Source organism: Aythya ferina (genome assembly GCF_964211825.1).
Source record: "Aythya ferina genome assembly, chromosome: Z".
In the NCBI taxonomy this organism is placed as follows: domain Eukaryota; kingdom Metazoa; phylum Chordata; class Aves; order Anseriformes; family Anatidae; genus Aythya; species Aythya ferina.
In genome coordinates, this window is record NC_140299.1 from 49,383,086 (window position 1) to 49,407,020 (window position 23,935).

Below are 23,935 nucleotides of genomic sequence, written 5' to 3' on the forward strand. Positions count from 1 at the left end.
GCTGGAGACTTTACTTCCTCCCCTCCTCTCTCCCTCCTCCCCTCCCCAACGTCTAGAGGGCACTGCGTGTACAATCTTAAAAAAAAAAAATTGAAATAGGACATGAGTTCTGAGATTTCTTGGTATAAAAATGAATCAGTTGCTTCAGATGTCCTTTAGACTCACACCAAAAAAAATTAAAATAAAATAAAATAAAATAAATCAACCTTTGATCCTCCATTTTCTCTTCCTCAGACTACAGAAAAAGCTTTCACTTCTTTACTGTGAGGGTGTCAGATCACTGAAACAGATTGCCCATAGAGGTTGTGGAGTCTTATTCTCTGGAGATAATCAAAACGTGCATGGATGCCAACCTGCACGACGTGCTCTAGGTGATCCTGCTCGGCAGGGGGATTTGGACTAGATGAGGTCCCTTCCAACCTTGGCCATTCTGTGATTGTGTGAAAACAAACTACATTCCAATCATTGGGATCATTATCACAGAAGCTGTATTTGTATCTTCTTCATAAACATATCCACATTTCTATTTAGGAACTCAGATGGTGCTTCCTTTTTAGCTGCTCCTGAGTGCATCTTTTCTCTCCAGCTTCCTTAGCCCAATCTTTTTGTAGAATTTGTAGTCTGTTACCTTATCTGGTCTCCTTTATGCTTACACTTTATACTTCACTTCTTACAAATGGCTGCTCCTAAAATCTATTCCCTTGCACATTGTTTTGATCCTATTGTCCCTTGCTGAATCCCTCCAAAAGTTTTGGGTATATCAAATAAAAGTTAAGCTTTTTATTATTGTTTTCAAAACCTACATTTCTCTCCACAGTATTTTCCCTCCCAAAATTCATCCTGCTTTTTATATAGACTTCATTTATTCTATCAATGTTCTGAATTTTATAGATAATTGAAAAACAAGAACAAAACCAAAAAACCTTCCAATATATAAAGTATCCTAAACATGACCTTATGACCTTTGAGTATCCCATGCTGTTGTCATCCAAGTGTTCGTACTTGGAGAATTCGTTCTACAATGATGTGTTCTCTTGTAAGCCAACTAGATGTGTAAACATGCAGTGCATATGCATTTGATTTCACTTCTTCCCATGCTTACTTGTTTCTCCTTAGATGATGAATTCCCCTGAGGATGACCTAAAGCTTGTATAGCCTTGAAATTGGTGGTAAATGTGCAGCTTAGTAAAGAACACTGCTGCTGTTAAGAGTGAGCTACAACGTGCCCTTTTTGGGCCTGTATTAGATACGGTTATCTTTCCTCATCTGAAGGGAACATTTATGTTGTTCAGCATCAATTCCAAAGACACTGTTTACTGCAAAAATGTAATAGCTAATGTTTCTAGGTGGTGGATCCAGCAGCTCAGTTTGAGCCTTTATTCTTTACTTTCTCAACACACTCATGAGGGCAGGCACAGAGTCTAACTGAACAGACATATTTAGCATATGGAGCCACCTTGCTGACTTAAGAGCTATTGTGGAGTTCAATGCTCCATGCACTCCAGATTATACAGCATACTTTTAAATTAAGCAAAAATTTTAGAAAGATTGATGTATTTATTGACTTATTGGAGTCTGCCATTTTGGTCAAATATTCTTTGATCTTGGTATTGTTAAAATGTTAAGTAAAAGAATTATTTGATCTCTATGTGACTGTACCTCTAAAACAAATTAACTCCATTACAACACTACCATGATTATTAATAATGTTATCTTTTCAGTAACAGTTTAATTTAAGCTTCATTTAAAATTATGCCTTAAGAGTTCAAGGCAAGCGGCAAAGCCAATAGGGATCACATTAAGCCTCTTGTTTCAATGTGTGAGAAGCGTCATTTGGATTTTTCAAGCCAAGTCTTGGCATTAGCTTGGGGGAACTTGGCTCTGCTCAAAGAAACAGCCTTCTGTCAATGTCAAGAATGATCCTAAAGAGTAAAAACAGTGAACACAGAAGGCTGCACTGAACCTCTGAGTAGAAACAAACAGTGAGCAAAGATTAACATTTATCTGAGCTTTCCATTTGTTTCCCCCATTGCAGACATATTAATATGTATGCCATGACTTCATGTTGCTATGTACTCTAGTAATGGAACAGAATAGTAACAGGGAAAAAAAAGGAAATCCAAGTATATTTTAAATTGAACTCATGTCTCTGTAGAGAAATTAAAGCATCTATTTTTTGGTATAAATCTTGGAAAATCTCAGCTGCATAAGTCACTCTCAGGCTGCATGTTTACTGTTCAAAAGTTTTTGTCAATTCTGTATGAAATATTTCCTCATCTTCTGATTCTGAAGTTTCAAGTACTATTTAGGTGACAGTGTTAGAGCCTTGACAGAAGTAGGAAAGAACATTTGAGATGTCAGCAAATTTTAAATAGGAAGAAATATGTTCTTGTACATTCATCTGTGACATGGATTTTTGTGAAAAGTGTTTTGTGAATTAGAGAATAAAGCCCTTCTTTTCTCCAGAGGGCACTGGGAACACAGCGTAACTGTCTGAGCATCCTCACATAGCCTCAGCAATGCTGATTTGAACGACTGCTTCAAGAAAGCAGATGGTCATTTCTCCACAGTCTACTCCCTGCTAGTGCTAGTGCTAAATGATGCAAGTTTTTACTGCAGTTTTGTGGTATGGAGATGCAAATACTAGACTTACTTCCAAACACATCCTCATGTAAAAGTAACCCTACTATTGGAGATTAATTCTGGCTGTTGCTTTAAAAACAAATGGCTATAACACCTTGTGTTTCTGAAGTAGCTAAGACAGGGGCGTTATCCTCTAGTTTCTATGAGGGTGTTCCAAAATAACAAATATTTTAAACTATCACTAGTATAAAAGCAAACAAACAAAGAAACACCCATAATTTGGCACTACCATTTAATCATCTATCCTTTAAATATGAAAAATAACTCATAAAGAAGACAAGAGAATGGAATAAACAGTAACGTGATAGTAACAATTTGTACCCCATAGTCATAAAATAAGAGCTCCCAAGCAGAATTCTATGAAACACTAGTTGCCCACAGAGTACTTGCAGCTAATTCTTGGAAGACTGGCTAGTCATACTCTGCTGGCTTTAGTCCTTGTTTCCAGCTGTTACATCACATGAAAGACAACTAAAAATATATTAAATACTTCTCCATACAAGCAAGTTAAACAGCTTCTGCAGTAATTTTTAATGCACTGAAAGTAGAAGAGGTGTGTGCAAAAGTTACAAATAGACGCAAAAAAAAAAAAAAAGTTTAGAATCTCTCTGAACTGTGGTCTGTGATATGAAAAAAAAAAAACAAAAAAAAAACAAAAAAAAAACTTGACTCTCAAGAGTCATTTTCAGCATTTCAGCATGTTTTGGATATTTTAAGCTGTATCACATGTTGAGGTAGGTTCCTAGTCCAAAACCACAGTTGATCACAGATCTATCCAATATTTTCTGATGCTTTTTGGCCTGTGCTTATGTATCTCATTGAAATCAAAGCCCTCATGCCATGGAAATGGCTTACTGACAGTCACATCAGGTGTTCAGAAAAAGACAGTAAGAGGTGCTTCCTAGATATTAAATGGTCTACGTGGAAATCGAATAGGCTGAAGGAGGGCCACAAAGATGATACGGGGCCTGGAGCATCTTCCCCATGAGGAAAGGCTGAGAGACCTGTGTCTGTTCAGTCTGGAGAAAAGAAGATTGAGGAGGGGATCTTATTAATGTTTATAAATGTTTATAGATGTTTAAAAGTGTGGGAGATAGAGGGATTTGGCCAACTTCTTCTCAGTGGTTTGTGGGGACAGGACAAGGGGTAATGACCACAAAATGGAGCACAGGAAGTTCCACACCAACATGCGAAAGTACTTCTTCACGATGAGGGTGATGGAGACTGGAACATACTGCCCAGGGAGGTTGTGGAGTCTCTTTCTCTGGAGATATTCAAGGCTCATCTGGATGTCTACCTGAGCAGCCTGCTTTGGCAGGGGGGTTAGACCCAATGATCTTTCAAGGTCCCTTCCAACCCCTACAATTCTGTGGTTCTGTGAAGGTGCATCCTTATGAGGCTGAAGAGTATAACTTATAAGAAACATGGAAGAGTAAGATGTGCAAATACAAATTAATGAAACCTGCAAACTATGAGTTTGAATGGACCTACAGTGGAGGATAAGAATTAGAATTTATTACAGTTGGGTAACATCTAAATGGCAAACACCCCTGTTTGGGAAAAAGGCATGGAGGGGTAGCGGGGGATGGGATGTCCAAAGCAAATTGCTCTAAACGTTTAGTAGTGGAAATTAAGTTATTTGGCCAGAAACATTTTGTTAAGCAACACTTGAAACAGATTCCAAATTATCATGGGAAATGCATGACAGAATTAGGACAGACAACAGCAACCTTTAGGTTCCTGCCAGCCTATAATGGAAATGGAAGTAGCGAATAAATACAATAGAGCATCTCACCAAAGCATGTACTACATACAGCCAATTGATAGCCTGTATACTATAATCCAGACATATTCAGGAAGCTCTTGCTGTGAGCCAAACACAGTATACAGTGCACATGATACATTCTCTCAGTAAGATATCAAGCCAGAAGCAGACAAGAAAATATATTAAACTGAAAATAAAGAAAGATTACAGACATGATTACTGATGATTTGCTTAATCAATTGCTATCAATATTTTCAAACAGGTCTGAAAATGGAGTAATCCTGATAGGTATCTTTGAAACACAGATACCTGAATGCATCTCTTACTCTTTAATTCCATGATTTTTTTGCCTGCCTGCTAGAAACAGTAAATTTATATCACATTTGCATAATATAGAAGATGCACCTCAGGCTTTCTTCACATTCCTGATTTTTATTTATACTTTGGCCACAGTGTGACTTTATGTTTCGGTTGTTTTCTTTTTCGCAGTCTTATTGTTCCCTTAATTGGGAGAGTCCTACACATCTGATAGATACAATACTTACAGAGAATTCAGTTTGCAAAATCTATTATACTATGGGAAGCTAGTATTAAGGATGACTCACCTTAGACCAGTCTCCCATTCTCCAGATGTAGCATTTGGAATAGTCCTCACAGTCCTCTGCTTCTTTAGGTCTCGTGGACAAAACACATTTCTTGCGGGGATTTGTACACCTCACAGTCCGATGCCGTACTCCCTTACCACACTTTACAGAGCACTGTTGAAAAAAAGATGTTTTGCAGCTTTCTAAAAAAGGCATAGTTACCCCCTGTTACCTCCTTCTAACGCCCTCTGCCAAGATACCATATCTAATTCAGGACTTCAGTGATTTCCTGATTTCTAATCCTCGATTGCATAGATAGAAAGTTTGTTAAAAGCTAACACATGAACAAAAATTCCTCATCAGAATGATTATATTTGCATTTTCATCTGAAAATATATAATTTGATCAAAAATTATTTCCTTAAGGAAAAAAATAAGCCTTAAAAATTGTATTTGGATAAGAAAACATTTGAAAAGTTTTGATGAAACAAATGCAAAATGTTGCAGTAAAACTGTTATGCAATCATTGTTCAAAGAATTAAGGGAGATATAATGAAAGAGAATCTAAATAATGTTTGTGCGAACAAGACATGAAACAATTTCAAATAAATTTCACTAGTAGCTAACAGATTATTTTAAGAAGAAAAAAGTTAAAATGTAAAAGAAAATGCTGAAAATCTACACAAGAATCCAGACTGAATTCAAATTCTTTGCATATATAGCATGTGACAAGTCTTCAAGTTGCACAGAAGGTCTTAATCTATGTGTTTTTTTTCCCCACTATTCCTATTTACACTGCCAAAAATTATGCCATTTCCTTCTTAAAACATTATCACTGGTTTTGATCATCCCACTGCTTGCAGATCAAAATTATCCTTTGCCAAACTGATTATAACTGCAGGAAGCAGTAATGGCTAACTTCCAATATAACAGTGTTAGTAGGAATTGCCATGGGAAACACCTCACTCTTCAAAATATATTTATTAATTCCAGAAGAAATATACTTACTTATATGTCATATATATTTGTCATATAATAACCAACTAAAAAAAGTGGATTTCTTTCTCACACCTGGAAAGTGTGATAATGGAATAGAATAAATGGAAGTGTATACCATTCTTCCCACAACTAACTTTTGTGTTTTAAACCTCTGTACCAAACCAGAACTGTGGCTATTTGCTCCTCTTATCTCTATCTTAACATCTTTCTTTTAACTCTTTGAAAACATTTCCTATGTCATAGCTCTTTCTCACTTGAGGATCAAGTGAGCACAGGAACCCGAACAATGCTCTGTACCCACATTCAGAAGCTGCTGTTTTGAGCCTGATGGCACTCATAGCACAGCTTGTAGTGTGGGAAGCACTTAGAATTGCTGTATTCTTCCAATGGAGGCAGAAGGTCTAAATAAATACTTTCAGCTTGTCCAGATGACAACAATAACAAATCCCCTCTTCCTCTGCAGTCAACTACTTTAAGAAGCTTTTTAGAAGAAAACCAAATGGACACACATATTAAAATATCTTAAGATAATAAAGCTTTTTGAATGGTAACTACATTCAACAGCAACGCTTCAGAATACAATGGATCCAAAATTGTGTTATTTACAGGTCCTATATTTACAGGTTCACTGTTTTTGCTGTTCTTAGGAAAAGAGGTAAGAAGAGAGAGGAATGGAAGGAAATGTCCTTTTTGCAAACAACTGCCTTCATAGCCTCTCTGCATTTCAACAGCAGCAACCTTCTTAATAACATCTCTTGGTACAACAGTACCTCACAGATGCTCACACTCTGAACCCAAGTTCTGGTAGCTGATAAGTGACTGCCTTAAATCCATTTGCCTCTAGTTACCTGCTACCAAGCTCAGGATGTACTTGATTATATGTGCTTGAAAAATGTCCAAATGAAACTGTTTCAGGACATTAACTAGGTAAAATGTAGTGGTTCTACATGGTTTGTTTTCCTAGTCCCTGATCCTTTTGCCGAGTCATTGCATGAGGAACCTGAAAATCATTAGGCTGAACTAAGCCGCTTGCCGGTGAAAAAAATCTCATTCTCAGAACACAGTAAGGCATAAATAATCATTGTGGATTATTTATACGAATAAATGCAGCACCTCAGACCAGACTCCTGCCTCCCACACAGTCATGCAGTCCTGGCCCTCACAGCGCTGTGCAGAAGCAGGCTTTGGCCCAAGGCAATCCCTCTCCCTTGCTCTGATCAGGGTCCCATTTCTTAGCTGCTGTGTGCAGGCTACTTGTCTGTTCTGGGTCCCTTTTCCACATGTCCTTGAACATGGAGTCCATTCAGTCATCATCCATCTACAAAGAAATACAGGCAATACAGTAAGGAGAAATCAGGAAGGAAGAAGTCCTATTAGGTCATCTGTTCTCTTGCTTAGCACTACTTGGTTACCCAAAACATACTTACAAATTTTCTCTTTCCTTTTAAGTTAACTGTCTGTAACTGTGTTAACAGACTGATTACTAATCTAGCATAATTTACATTTAAATAATATGTTAATCTTCATATAATTTAATTCCCAGCCCATTGTTTCTATGTTTTTAGAGTACTCACTTGTCATTATAATTCCAATTAGAAAAGTTCCATAATACAATCACACACATTTCAAATATGATGGATCAGACAGTATTTTTTTTTTAATTATTTTCTGTCTATCTATATGACTACCTATTTGTCAAATGCATATGCCCTTCAATTAAGGTCCCATAAGTTTCAATACAGAATCACTCCTGTGTGAAAAGCTGGTTGCTCTGGAAGAAGTACAGAAGCTCGGTTTTCTTTGTGTTCTTTAGGATCAGGCCTAACTCAGGTTACATAGTTTAAATTACAGCAACAGGGAAGGTTGATGCAGCTTGGCATAGCCTGCATACCTGGAAAGTAATCACTCTGGAATATAATTTTCCCCAAATGTTCTGTAGCTCCAGACTATGGCCACATGCCCTTAAAAATCAAAAAGTTCTGCCATTAATGCAGCACACAAGTATACCCCAGGAGACTAGATTTGCAAGGGAGTCTTCGGTAAACCAAAGTTCTACAAATCTGTTCCAACCATCTGTCAGACAATTATTGTAAGAAAACGAAACATTGAACTAAGTTTTTTTTTTTTATTATTATTATTAGCAGTCCAGAGACTCAATTTACAAATCATAGCCTGTTAAGATAATGCAATAGACTTTAAGATATTTCTTCGATTGCCAGAAACAAACAAGTTATGCAACCATATGTCCTAGCTCAGTTTCTGTTGAAAGCTAACAATATTTGTTTTGTAAGAATCCTGAATACCATGGTAAAATCTGGATCATGATATCTTTCTACCTGTCTCAGCACAGCAATTAATAACACCTACAATTTTTCATTTAATAAGCTGGAAAAAGTACAGAATATTAAAAATACATATTTGACAATGCCTTAGAAAAAGATCAGACTATTTCATTTCTACCTATTCAGTATACAATGTTATTAATATAATAAAATATGAAATTGGTCAATTATGCATATAATCAAATATAAATCTGTCCACTGTGTAATGTCTGTGGAAATCCAAACATCAGTAGTTCAGTCTTGCTTAAAATGTGTAAGTTGCATTTCATCTATTTTAGTATTTCATCCTATCCAAAAAAGCTATGTCTGCTGGTTCATTTTGCATTACTTTCTTTAATAATATATGTACTATATTTACTTTGCATTGTGTTCAAAAATTCCACCTACCTCTCCTCCAGATGACTCATGTAGATCCATCTCAGTGCTTACCCCCAGAACTCTTAGCTGACTATCGCCAGCTGCTGTCCATACCTTGAAAGGTGGCAGACACCTTTCCCTACGTCCCAAGTCTGCACAGTAACTCGGGACTTCCTTAGTTGTGGTTCTTAGCTGCCATTACGAAAAAAAAAGATGGTAAACCCTGAAAATGGGCCATCATACCATCCTGGCCAGCCACTGATAGGAACAAGCTGCCAGCTTGGCTGCAGGTATGCCAGACAGAGGGGTGGGAGGAGTACTCTACAGGGCATATGCTGCAGCTGCCTCACTTGGTGAAATTCAGAGAAAAACAACTCTTTCTGCTTCTTCCATCAGAGTCTAGTGTCTGCATATTGACAAGGGATTGAGGGCACTGGTAGTAGAAGAGTGAGGGGAAGGCCTTCTACACTTTGGGTTAAATCAGTGGAGATGAACAGATTAACAGATTGTTTATCTATTTATTTATTTATTTACTGCTTTGTGCACTCAGATATTTCTGAGTGCTTTTAAAGGAGTACAGCCCTGACTAAGCTACAACAACAAAATATAACAATACATCATTAATTATAACCATGTTATTAAATCCATTGTTATATAAACAGCAATTAAATTTCAATTCATAGTACACATCAGCCAGTGAGAACTCCTATCGAGGAAAGTAATGAGCTGCTTTATTGAATGAGAATTGATTTAGACATGTGCTTAAGGACTCTTTCATTAAAACTCAGGAGAAACAGCAGCCAATGTTTCAGTGTTCCGTATATTTCACACTATAACCTTTTCTTCTATGTATGTTCTATGTATTTTGTTCTATGTATTTACTGCACATTCAATGCCAGAGGCAGTCATTTCTCTTTGTAGCTCCTGAGATGTTTACTTCTAGTTATTTATGACAGTGTTAAGTTAACCAAATCAGTATTACCTGGTCTGGCATGGCTGTTCATTACACTTTCGGATCTGTGGTTCAGGTTTTGTTAAATATTTGCACTTCTTGTTGTCCACAAGACTGATATTCTTGTTCATAATCTTTGTACAAGAGACTGTTGTTTTTCGTTCACCTAGTAAAAAAAATAAAGCAGGTATGTGGAGAAACCAGGAATATGCAACTTTGTTAATAAAGGAAGGCCAGTGGTATCCTTATCAGATACAGTTATTTTATGGTCAGTTTGGAAAAAAGAAGTGTAAAACCTACAGGTGTGTTAATCTGAAGTGAAAAACAAACGTAGCAGTGAGTCCAATGGAGATATTAAAGTTTGTAGGGAACAAGGTATTTTCTTTTTCCAGTATTTACACACCAGTGTCAACAGAGTTTTGCTGCTTTATTCCTGCAACAAGTCATAGGCCAAAGCCTTAGTCTTAACCGGCATTCTTGTTTCCTTCTCGACCACCAAGACCCTAGTGTTGAGAATGGCTTGCAGAAAAATTGCACAGTAAGGAGAAGATATGTTTTTCCATTAATATATAAGTTAAGGAAAGGAATAACAAGTCCTGCCCTCTGTATTGATTAGTAGTTTAGTAGTTCTGTCCAGTTTAGCAGTACACTGGCACATGTGGCCAGCTCTCAGCCAAAGAGATTCAGCTCATAAAGCCTTTGGTAAGGAGCCTGCACCATTCTCCAACTGCACCATTCTCAGTGGACTAAAGAAGCCATATAACTGATCTGATCTGTACGGTAATCATTTAGGAAGCTGGGTACTGCCTGTGGAGTAATGCATGTTCTATTACACAAACTGTGCTTTGATGGATGGATTGGGACCTTGTGTCTCTTGAAGCTGAACGGGTAAGAAATCAGAATTTAATGTAATACTTACAACAAGCAGTAGCTTGTAATCAGATGGGAGCATAATTTTTAGAAAACTAGCAAGCCTTGCATTAAAGATGTTAGTTAGTAGAAAATAACTTCATAACCATTTGTTCCTATAGTTATGTTACAACACCCTGTTTCTATCTGGAAGTTTACTTACAAACAGGGTGTGTGCAGGAGCAGGGCAGACATAAGAATTCAGTATTTGCTAGTGGTCAGAAATGTGTTTGTGGGTTGAGCAGTGAAGCTATAAATATTCATTATGTGTTTGACCACAACTGACATTTTACACAGCATTTGTGTACGTGAGAGCACATGTAACTAATATATCATGCACAGCATTTGAAATGTTTGACATTTTTTTCTGCATTTACATATACATCTCTGTATTCATATTCCCTCCCACACTAAGAAAGCTTCTCTGCAACACAGGAGGTTACAGACCGTTACATGTATAAACATGCACAAAGCCACATGGCTTCATGAATACTTCTCATCCTGACATACATTTTAAACATTTAATGAAAACTACTGATAATTGTTATATACTTTAATCAGATTTATCAAAATACTGGTGTTAAAATTTCAAGTACAAATATTTACACAGGGTACAATATGCATCATTTCAATTTCATTATTAGTTCTTATTAAACCAAAGAACTAAAAGAAGAATTAAAGTTGTTTTGCCTAAGGTATGAAAAATCTTTCACTTGTATTTCAGAATATTTGCAGTAAAAATACCTTTCATGGAACTTTGCATTAACTCAGCTATTTTAAACAATAACAAAACGTGATGGCCAGTTACAACAGAAAAAATATGATAAATAAACATTACAGTAAAACACTTCAATATTTATTTAAGCATTAATGTAGAAAAAAAATAAATCACTGACATACTGCACTTCAGGACTTTTCCAGATGATAGGTAGCTTTAGAAATAACTGAGGCAATAATGAGAGATTGTGGTAGCATTCAAATTATTCTAAAAATATTTCAGGAAACTGTAAAAAGCATGAATATTCCAAGTGAGTATGAGTGCACTATGAAGAAACAGAGGATGATACTAGCACCACGTACAAAATGCCTTCAGGGAAGAAGCTTTCTTACCAAACCACAAAAGGCATGTTTATGGAAACTACAGTAATCTGTCGTGACACCAGGACTGTTCACAGAGTCAAAGTAGCTAGAACACAGTGTTCTTTGTGTTGCTGTTATGAGAAGGTAAAGCATTTCCAGGCTTTCTTATTTGAACTACAAGGTGCATAGCAATTTTCAGGACTGCTGATCACAGCAGCCATGATTATCAATGTTGTAAGCTGGAAAGACAGGTATCAATAATCAATCTAGTATTCACCATGTAAGCCCGACTAATTAATTTACAACATATAAACAGATTTCTATAGGTAGCATTCATAAAAACACTCTTACATGTTTCCCACTGTAATCACCTTTTCTAATAACCAGCTTCTAAATAGTTACCAATTTTAAAGGATTTTGTTACAGTAATATTGCTCATGTTCCAATATTTGTTTTCATATTTGCATTTTGTTCTTCCAAATTCACATTTTTTTATGGTTCATAAACATAAACATAGGAAAACTATTGCATCAGCATACTAATATCTGCTGTTGCAATATTTGTTCCATATGCTTCTGGATCTCAACTCATGTTACTAACGGTACATATTTGATCCGAGATTGGGGTTCAGCTTTTCTGTAGTTTGAAATGTCTTTTACAGATCGTTTTTCTTCAGTAGTTCCAAATACACAGTGGAATGCACATGAACTTTCTATTCTTGTTCTAGCTCTTGCACTTGTATTTCTTCTTGGAAACCGGGTCCCGAATTTACTTTTTTAATCAAGTTTTGGTTCCTTCACTAATATTTTCTTTCTACCAACTTTATTTAGTTTGAATCTTTACCTGGAGTTATCAGTATTCTTTTAATATAACCAGGAGGAACATGACAGAAATATGTCCACTGTTCTAAGGAATCATACAAGTTGCAATGAGGATATTACTAATAAATACATTGCAGTGATCATCAGTCTGAAATATTAATATATCATTTGTTTTAGTCATCATATATATACATGAATATATATATATATACATTAAAAATATTGTAGATGCAGTGTGTGTGTGTGCTTTTTAAAAAAAAATTTACCTCCTCCACATACAGCATCACAGTCCTCCCAGCCAGAATGAGTCCACATGAAAAGAGGCTCTGGTACTTTAGAGCTTTGATTCTCAGGAGGAGGATCCAGTGGGATTGTGTACTCATAGTGTAGACCATAGTTCTGGTCATGGAATAGCAGCACCTGTAATTATAGAGAAGGAAAACCTTTCTATGTGCACAGGAACTATTGAAGACAAACTTTGACTTGAGAAGAGATAATCTTGAAGAGCATGCCAGAATGACGTAATGCACTGTAGCCTTTAGACCCTTCTGATAGATTTTGTAGATGAAACTAATTAATAGAAGTATCCAACCCAAAACAATGGGGGGAAAAAAAGATTTTATTTAACATAACAGTCACAAAGTTCTCCATGTAAAATTGTAAAAAAAAATATATATATACACCAGAAATCTGGGGAATGTTATATTACCTATCCTATGTTTCCAGTGCTCTTAAAAAGATATCTTTCCTAGATGAATCAAATTTCAAACTATTTTGGATATACAAGATGATTTCTTACACTTAAAGGATTTTGAATTGTGAAGTACTTCTTCATCATTTCTTCATTGTTCCTTTTGTTTTTGTCTCTTTGGCTATCAACTTTGCCTTCCCTACACTGAAATGTGTCAAAACTCTACTTCTCAATGGAGAATTTGGTGATTACAACCCTAAAATGGCAATGCTGTGCTGTAGCGTCAGCCAGTGTGCCAAGAGGATAGAAAACATCTGATCCTAATTTGAATTTCTCTGCTCAAGCTGCACATCAGCTTTGTATGAAATTTGTAGGAATTTTGAAGCCTTCCATTCTGCCTCAATAACATAAAGTTTATTATTGGATTTAAAAGAACTTTTTAGAACTGGGCTGACAGATCAGCAGGTACATCTCGCATAGATCCCATTATCCTCAGAAGCCTGGAAAAAATAGGTCCCACACTATAGGATAGGAATCAGGTGTAAAAAAAAAAAAAAAAAAAAAAAAAGGCGAAACAAAACAAAACCCACATTGTCATACCAGCAAATGTAAAGGTGATGTTGTGGGACCTTTGGCAGATATCTTCTCCCAGAGACCTCTTCGAACATAATGGACGGTGGTCCCAGCAAGATTGAATGTTCCTGAATGCTCTATCTTCCAGTCACTATTAATTGACTGTTTACCAGCATCTCGAAGAGCTGCCAAAATACATGAAAAAAGGCCAATACAAAACAAAAAAAAGGCGTTGTCAGTAGTGATTCTGGCCTCCTTTTACTTCCTGTTTGGATAATTTAACAGGTAGGTGAAATCACATAACTCTGCAAAGATATTTATGGATGCTACTATACATGAACTTCAACTGGAACATGTTTCAGAAGCACTTTTTGGAAGATATCCTTGGCAAATCTGTGTGTGCTAAGCATAACTTGAAATTAAAACAGTGTTTTAATGCCTAGTGAGACTGACAGACTCCAGCACAATTCACTAAATTAATTTATGACAAAAGCTTTGTCTCTTTTCCTAGGTAGTCACTTCTATGACCCATACAAGACATGGGAAATGCAATTTTCACAAGACACTCTTCAAGATCTGTGGAATTATATTAAAACTTCAACAAATTCTGGTTCAGAATTCTTTGCCTCTAATTAGTATATCTACTTTTTTCTCCATCTCAAAATGTGACAATACTACTGTCATACTAACTTAAGCACTTATTTTATACAGATGTTCACCACCTAATTTAATGATTCTAACAAACAGAAAAAGCTTATTCTTTTTAGATGAATCATTGTCTTCTTGGCCTAATTAATATTCAAAAGCGTCATCAAGTCAAGAAAGATATTCAGACATTGAGAACAGACTGTTTTACAGTATTTTTCTATAGTACATTCTGAATAGACCCTTCTGTGAAGAATTTTTAATTTAATTTTATTTTATTTTATTTGTAATCAGGTCTGTAATAATCATATGAAGTAAAATATGCTTGAAGTCACCTTTTGGACAACAAGTTCTACACATTCCTCTTCATTGAAATTGCATGTTTGGCATCAGACTGTTTAAGAGAACTTCAACAGTTTAAGTCTTGTCCAAAATTTCTTATTTAATGTTGTAAGTTAATGTGAGTCATTCCTGTAATCATCCTCTCTCCTATTCATATTTATACTGTTATGTTTTGTTTCTATGGGAGACAATGGCAATAGGTCTATGGACTGGCAGCAATACAATTGCATAAGACACCACTGATGCGTACCACTACAGCACAGTGTAATAAATGTTAAGACTATAAACTCCATTAACACTGTAGAACAGTCTTGTGCTAAAAATAACCAGTAATTTTACAAGATTTAAAAATTGGTATTTTAGGTTTAAACATTCTATTATTAATGGTAATTAACTCCCATTTTGTTTTAAAACGTTATGGGTCAATCCTCTTCCCAGTGGAGAAACAAAACAAATGTACTTGAAAGTGCCAAGGTCCAGTCGGGTCATGCTGCTCACATGGAGCAACATCTTCTCCCTGGAGAGCAGTGGACCTTGCATTGTCTTCTCTGTCTTTAAAAGAAGCGTTACGTACCACAGCATACAGATGTGTGCAGGGGAGTGGAATCCCAGACCCAGACTCCCTACTCTGCTTAGTTTTTGATAAAAGAGGATTTTCTGTACAAAGTAATGCAATGCAGGAGGGAAATTCAGCACACTAGTGTATCTTATGGGCTATAAAACAAACAGAACAATAAATCTACAACCAAGATGAGCAAGCAAAAAAACTCTGATGAGGAAAACCTACCAAGAAAAGAGGCATTTGTATCAAAATAAGAGGGAAGTAGACAAGATTGAGCTGTGAATTTGGTCTTTTGTTCTGTGCAAAATTTAGTAATTCTCTCCAGGAGAGTACTAAAACAATGTCATTTTGGCCAAACCCCATTTTTCCAAGAAAAATAGAAAATATAAAAAAATATTTTAAATTAATTTCTAAATCAGAATACTTTCACTGATATCTTTTCTCAGGGAAGTCACTGTTTCACTCCTGTTAATGTTATCATGGGATCCCTTCAAATCATCTTAAGAATATTAATACTCAAGGTTTGAAAAACTTTTTCAAAATTTCAACTTGTCATCTCATGAAGGACAAAATTCCATCTTTATCTCATTAGAGAAAGATTCCATCTTTATCTTACGAAATTAGAGTTACATATGATTTAGCATTATGTCTTACTGTTTCTGTTTAAACTATTTAAATTACTTTACATTAAGGCATTTGTTTCTGACGTTACTGAATAAGGTACTTATAGATGTTGAAAGCAACTATGCTTTCAATTTGCAGTACCATACAGGACATATTATTGTTCAATAAATTATATATCTTTTTATGGGAATAAAATTGCCACTTTTTTCTATCAGGTCACATTTTAAGATTGATAATTGCTTAATTGCTTTCTGCTTTCTCCAAAGTAAATAAAGATGAGAATATTATCTTCTGCAGCAAACTTTCCATTAGTTGCTGCTGCTTCAGTCTTTTCCACATCACTGTTTTGATTTTAAGGAAACTAAAGAGAAGAGAAACAAAATAGAAATGCTATCAAGTGACTATGAAACAGAATGTCGTATGTCAGCACAGGAATATCTTCTTTTTATTTTTCAAAATAAAAGTGTTAAGATACAATCCAGAAATTAAGCATTTATTTAAAAAACAATCAGGGCTATAAGTAAGGCACTGAACAGTTATTACTAATAAATCCAGGTTAGAGTGGAAGAATCTAATTCAGAAAAACACTCAGTTACAAATCTGATAGTTCTTGTTGAATTGTTCTGCATATACATCTATATTTTTGTTGTGTTGTATTTCTACTATTCACTTATAAGATTGTTATACATGATCCATATTTACTAACTGTGAAATGGTGTTTTGTTTGTTTCTTTGTTTCTGGAATAACAAATGTGATGTAAACATCTCTCTTGTATTCATGTGTGAATTTAACACCAATGATAAAACAGAAAAAGCTTACAGGTGCTATTGTTTTATAAGCAATAACCATCAATAAGCCACAGGTCTCCACAGGTCTACATATAGAAGCACTTGATAGCATTTCATCATCACATCAGCTAATTAACTCCAACTGTTCATTAGTATCCAGGAAATCCTTGTGTTAAGGTCATTACTGTTAAAATAACAAGAAGCTGAGAACAGGAAAAGCAACATGCATGTTTTGCTATGATAGGGCAGTGAACGCAATTCATTTTATTTTATTTTTTAAAAAAAGGACAAAAAAAAAGTTTGTATTTTCTCACAACTCTTGAAAATAGAAAGGAATAATCAATCTGACCTGCTAAAGTCTTGTGTTTTGTAGCAAACATTCCTTGCTAAACAGTAATAAAAGCACCAATTTACAAGTACCGCACCTAAAGGATTATGAAATCTAATGAAAATTAAGGACTTTTAGGACAGTGCTTAAAGATAAGAGTTAGTCTATGCTTAAAATTAGTAAGTGATACTTTTATTTCCTGTGCTACAATGTTCACACATACAATGAACTTATTTCCAAAATTAGTTTTAACTTAGAAACTGATTCCTGTTTTATCTGCCTATTTTCTTAGTTACATGTTTTCATCATAGCCTTGCTGACCTATTTGCACTTTGTTTATCACTTTTATTTCACAGAAGTATAACACAAATTCTCATGATATTAGATACAATTGCACAGGAATATTTAATTAGGGTGTATTTATTGAATATGTTATTTCTGCTGCATAATTCTACATAGGCAAGTAATATCTTTTCTAGAATGAAGTCTGAGCTATATCAAAATGTGTACATGCAAAAATACACTACTAGCATTTATATGTATAGCTAACTTATTTGCAAGTGCTGAGCAGGAAACTTAGAAAGCATGATTCCATGTTAGTACCAATCTTCACTCTCATTTTTGGTCAGACTTTAAGGTAATTCTTTTTGTGCTGCATAGCACTTTGAATTTCAGTTTTATTGACTGTGAAGGAAGAGCTGATTCATATCACTTTTCATTTTGTCTTCTGCATTGGCAATGTGAGACCTCTAAAAATTTTAATCAGACTCAGGCACAAACTGAATAAAATAAGCATTTGTTTCTTAATTCTGAATGTTTTCTGAAATGGGTTGTTCAGCTGTTGGAAGTTGTATGGCTGCGTACACACATAGAAAATGATGCTTATATGCCTAAATTCAAACTGACTTTTAATCTCCCACTACTTTTGTCAACAAGAAAAATAAGGAGTGGTAAGACTTTGTTAATGCAGTAACACAGAACAACAGTAACAAATGTGCACACTCTTATCTGGAAAATAATTTAAATTCATTTTCATGAGTTTCTTCTGCATAGTTTATATTGCAACAAACTACACTTTGCCAAAAGCTTTGCTGATAGCTTTCACGAATGTTATCTTATCACAAATGCTAAAGAATAGATATTTGTTTCATATTGATATAAAAAGGTTTTAAAATATTTTATTTACTAACCATTTTCTATGGCCTTGTATAGATGAAAGGAAAACACAGTGGACTCTGGTCTCTACTATATGATCAGGCCCTCAACTCGTTTCCAAGGTATTTTATGTGCATTGTCAGAAATGAGGAATTCAAAAATTTGTATTATTTGTCAGACCCCATCTGCTTTCTTGCATGCTTCTGCCCCTGCCACTCTTCCGCTGTCTCATACTTTCCCTCCCCCCACAAACATGGTACAACGTGCTTATTTCTTAACTAGGAAACATATTTGATAAAGGATATTTGACAAGAACTTGCATTCCTCTGAACTTGACACCTATACACCTATATACAGCTCACTGAATGATTGAGGTCGGAAGGGACCTTTAGAGGTCATCTCCTGCAACCCACATGCTCAAGTAAAGCCACTTAGAACTAATCCATTTCTGTATTTCATTTAGAAACAAATAATTTCTCTCATTCCGAATTAACACCAAGAATTTTCAGTTTTTAGATCACAAGTCTGTAACTAATCTTATTAATTCATTATAATACTGGACTTGACATCTTGACATGCCATTATACAAGTGTCACAAAAATAAGCATTCTAAACTCAAAGCCTGGTATATCTCTTAGGAAAAATACTTTGAACTTCGTTTCTGTATTCTACTTTAAGAACTGAAAAAAACAAAACAAAACAAAAAAACAAACAAACAAACAAACAAAAAAACCACCTGCCAAATATAAAGGAAAATGTAGCAGCAGACAAGACCAAGATCTTAGACCACAGATCCTAATTCCAAAATGAGTATGGTTTAGGAAATATTCTTGAATCAGATAAACACTTGTTTTTCCTTCTTTACTATTACAAATAATTTCTATTCCTGAATACTCTACTGAGGAAAGAAGAATCACAATCTCGTATGTATTTCCTCATATGACTTAAGTAATAAGGCATACCTATTAATTTGGCTTTATTACAATAAAATATAACAACAACAACAACAACAACAACAACAATAATAATAATAATAATAAAAGAGTACGTAATTCTTTCAAAACTGTAAAGAAAACCTCACTGAAGGGGATCTGTGGGTCATCACTGCTTCTACCTCCCCAGAGGGGAGAAAAGAGGACAGACCTTGACAGAGTCATCAATTCAGTAAATGCAGTTGCATGTTATATTTTATCCTTTCTTCTAGGATGCCAGAGCTCCTGCTACTGTGGTAAATGTTGATATACCTCAGATAAAGGTATCTGAGATGTTCAGAAAGAATTCCTCTGAAGATTTACTGATATGGACTGTGGTTTTACTGGTCAGTTTAGCATCATCATGGAAGCTTCCAGATCACAGTGACACTGTTTTCTGATCACCTAGTAAATCCAGAGAACAGCATTTCACTTTGATTGTCTCTGTATTTGACCTGTGCTGCACAACAGGGATCAAATTTTCCAGCAGTTTAAATTAGCTTCTACTTTGTAAGCCACAGCTCTTTGTGTATGCTGGGCTGCCTTATGCTTATAGCTGTATCTTCAACTATAAAATTATTAATTATTTGAGCTATACTATTTGAGCTATACCATTCAAAAAAAAAAAAAAAAAAAAGATCTTAAGAAAATTAGCCAAGCAGAAATACTGTTGGCCTATACTGACTTGTTTCAAGTTCAAAAACCCAGAGAGCAAAGTGCTATGCAATGTAAAATTAACATACAAAACCGTAACATAAAAACAAATCAGAAACATAGAATTTAATTTGCACTGTATTTCACACTTTTATTCAATTTTCTGAAAAATATTGTTTCTAAGGTGAAATGTTTATACCTTCTTCACTAAAATTGCAATGTTACTACTCCAAGTCAAAAGTGTTAACATTTAAATTGTTACTCCTATTCAATTTTTTCATGCTTTCAGAATAAATCTGCTGAAATTGAATAAAGTTTAATTTAAATACCTTTTGCTAATAAAAGTAAGAAAAAAGTGTGAAAACCTAGGTTTTAATCCAAAATAAGAGATCTTTTCCTGCTTCCACATAAAGCCTTAAAAAATCTCAATGAAATACTATCTGATAATGATTCAGACTGACATTAGCTACAATAAGAAAAGTTGAATTAAAGTGACAATCAATGAAAAGCTGATTGCTAATTAGCACCTTTCAAAAACAAGCAGTATATCTGATATGATTTCATAAAAAGAATTATAATTCTTTTTGCGTCCCCGTTATGGGAGGAAAGCTTGCTATTTATGAAAATGAATTAATTTCCTTAAATACAACTCCAGCTTTTATTTACTTTTACATTATTTAAAAAATAAAAACTAAGCAGTACTTCACTTGTCTGCATATGATAACACAGCAGATATATAGGATGAAAAAAAGAAAACAACTTGGAAAACTAAGAAAATGAAACTTCTGTTATCGATTTGACACTCAGACCTCCATCTCAAGCTCCATTGGTGCACAATGAAACAATCCAGAACTCTAAATCTCCTGTGATATTTTAACAGGATAGGCACAGCCCTCATGACAAACCAACAGTCACACATTAATAATGTCAACTGTCATAACTAAGACTTGACATTTTTTATGTTCTCTTAGTTAAAGTACTGAGTAAAAAGTTCCTTAAAATGTAAATATTACTTATGAACAGAACTAAGAACAGGGGACAAATTGGGGAATTTTTCATTTCATTGTCCTATTTCTTGTATTAAGTTTCTCCCAATTTAAGCTACAAGCAGTTCACTAAGTATTTATGGTATTTCACTTATACCACAACAACATTAACCATAACAACAATTACAAGTTATACTCTCCTAGGCAACAGCTCTACAACTCATTAAAAACAAAAACAAATTTTCAATGAAATGTAATTCCATAAAAAAAGTAAAAACTAAAAAAAAAATAATAATTGTGATTACATTTGCCCATGAAAACATTTAGATGATTTGAAATTATCCAAATAAATATTTTTGTGCTTTCTTAGTTTAACTTTAGAGCTTTCATTTGACTTTATTGGTAATTTCCTGTGTATTGATTGGTCAGTGCATTTTTTTTTTTTTTGGCTAAGCAGAAATTATTCCATGTTTCAGCATAAAACTTTTCCTTTCACTAGCTTCAATGTGAAGTGTTTTCATATGTGTTCTCGACATAAAGCATTGAAAATCCTGCAACGGGGAATTTTTCTGATATCTGAACTAATTCTTTGAATATTTCTGTAAATGAGAAGAGATGAAAGTTCAAACAAACAAAAAAAATGTGCAATAGCCAACTGTTATGTAATTTCTACAAAATTTCTTTAAAGGTTATTTTCAATGTTTTCTACACATATTTTTGTTTAATTACACAAGCATGTTTAGCTAGCTCTCTTCAGTGTTGATCCAAACAGGACATGAACACTAACCTAAATAACTGTGAGCTGGTTTTTCTTCCACAACTTTGATTCTTCTTGCTCCTGCAGGTATCACCAAAGCTTCCACATAACCTAGGCATGAGACCATATGTACTATGTTAAACACAAAAGTATGGAAAAGGACATTGTGTATGTTTTTTTCTTTCTTGTTTATTTTCTGTTTTAAATGTAACAAATTATAATTTATAATGTCTTGAGAGTCTTTGAAAAATGTTGAAATTGTTAACAAAAATGAAACTGTATTATGTGTAATATATATATACTATGATGTAATATTAAGAGGATAGAAAAGTGAAACATAACCTGAATTAGTGACGCTGGAGCAGACTGGAGACGGGGCAGATAAAGCTGTCTCCAGCCAAGTAGAATAGTATCATTATCACTACCAGACCAGACAAATTCCAATTTCATTTAGCATGTAAGGACAAATGATATGGCACCAGAATGTAAACAGAATCCCACTGTTTGTTTTGGTAAATGTTTTGTATTCCAGGTTTCTTGCTAAAACATTCAACCCCTGTTATGAATGACTTTGGAGGTATATTTATTAGTTAGTTGTATTGCATTAAAATTGTTTCCTTACTGTGTGGGATTAAGACATGCTGTTGAGCCATTTTCTCTAAGTAAAAAGGGGTGAAAAGGCAATGCAGGTGGAAAACACTGTACAACAAAGAATGTTATAAATAAAATCACATTATAGATTATTTAAGTGAACTTCAAAAAGTAGATAGTAAAAAATATTTATCCTGTGTAGCTATGCAAAGTTTTATAAGCAAATACTGAGCACTTATAATAATTTTTCAACATTTTAGTCTTGAAACTTGAAAATTAGCTGCAAAACAGCATTATTTAATTTCCTTAAGAGCTAATAACTCTATGTATTGCTGATATTTCAGCTTCTTGAGAAGGAAAACAACACAGCTATGTTTAGATGGCAATACTATAATAATGTGGATTGACATAAAATCCTGAAAAATCTTTAGAAGTGTTTGGATATTTGCACTAGCTATAGAAGAGAGCTGACATATTGCCATTTATTAGCAGTCACCTTCTCCATAGTTTTTGATCTGTAGTCCTCAAGACTCAGCCATGGTTTGGGATCCCTGTTCTAAGGCCTGTTCTGGCCTTAAGACAAGGCCAGACATAACTATCTGATGATTATACATTTCTTATTTTATTTTTATTTTTTTAAGTATGCATTTAAGTAAATGCATTGAAGTCCTTGATTGTTCAAAGATATAGTCTGCTTCTAATTACAGTATTTTATGATGTGATTTACTTACTGACTTGAAATTCTGCACATTTTCTACACAAGAAACTGAAAGTGTAATGGCAAACAAATGCTGAAAACAGTTGGTAAATCACTGTTTGAAAGGGAAGACTTTTCTTTAAGAGAAGGCATAAATGGTGCACAGTGAACTCTATTTGGATTTCAATCCTCTGCTCTGCAAACACCACTATGCAGTAGCTAGTCAATTCACCTCTTTCAAAGAACAGATCACAGGACTCTTTGAAAATCTAATATTCATTCTGCATCAGAAAATCTATTTACTTTTTAAAACATGTTGATACTAGCATAAAATAATGCAAAGGATATAAGACTTCACACATTTGATTTTATATTCTCCAACTGCTTGGTTTAATGACATTACTCTAGTTAACAGATCATAGTTAAGATCATTTATTTTGAAGAACATTAAATTATCTAAACAATGTAAGAATTTATTGTTTATTTACTTATAAGCACCAAGAAAAATTTGCAAATTTTTAGCAATCTTGTTTTCCTATGAAATAATGTGTTTAATTACATATAAATCATATAATTCAATAATTTTGTATAAAATTAAAACAATGTTATTTTGCAGCAATTTAATAATAATAATTTGCTTGTATCTTAAACATTGAACATATGATCAGGGTAGGATTAGTTTCAAAAATCTCCTTTGTAGGGTCTGAAATAGTGAGAAACTGCATCCGTTTGAAAAGCATACCCTAGTTTGTAATACTCACAGCAATCAAAGCAGTTAATGCTTTTCTGAGTCTACAAAGTAGATGAACTTACCAGCTCCTCTGGTGTGGTTAAAATCACCTTTAATAACTTTGCATGACTTTCCATTACCATTGCACACTCCACAATGATCTTCACGAGCCAGAGATCCTAATACACCATCACAGCCAAATTTCTAAGGGAGAAGAAAATAAAGCTATTGAGAGACAGGCCACATTTTTCATAAGGCTGCACTTATGAGTGGGCATCTTGTTCAAGATGACCTAATCATTGTGACCCAGCATTGATGTTAGGCTTCCTCAGATTGCTGCACTCTGTCTTCTTATATGGTTAGCCAACAATATTAGCTGCTTTCTAAGA

At 34.5% G+C, this 23,935-nt stretch overlaps 1 protein-coding gene across 1 annotated transcript in view; it reads right to left on the reverse strand.

Annotated features, from left to right (window-relative positions):
- The window catches only part of ADAMTS19 (ADAM metallopeptidase with thrombospondin type 1 motif 19), a 160,354-nt gene that overhangs the window by 18,230 nt on the left and 118,189 nt on the right, over positions 1–23,935 (reverse strand). The window contains exons 15-21 of the mRNA XM_084503183.1: positions 23,630–23,750; positions 21,559–21,639; positions 13,743–13,900; positions 12,718–12,871; positions 9,672–9,807; positions 7,104–7,308; positions 5,014–5,166 (exon numbers count right to left, since the gene is read on the reverse strand). Of these exons, the coding sequence (XP_084359309.1) occupies positions 5,014–5,166; positions 7,104–7,308; positions 9,672–9,807; positions 12,718–12,871; positions 13,743–13,900; positions 21,559–21,639; positions 23,630–23,750 (1,008 nt within the window). The remainder of the gene's footprint in view (positions 1–5,013; positions 5,167–7,103; positions 7,309–9,671; positions 9,808–12,717; positions 12,872–13,742; positions 13,901–21,558; positions 21,640–23,629; positions 23,751–23,935) is intronic.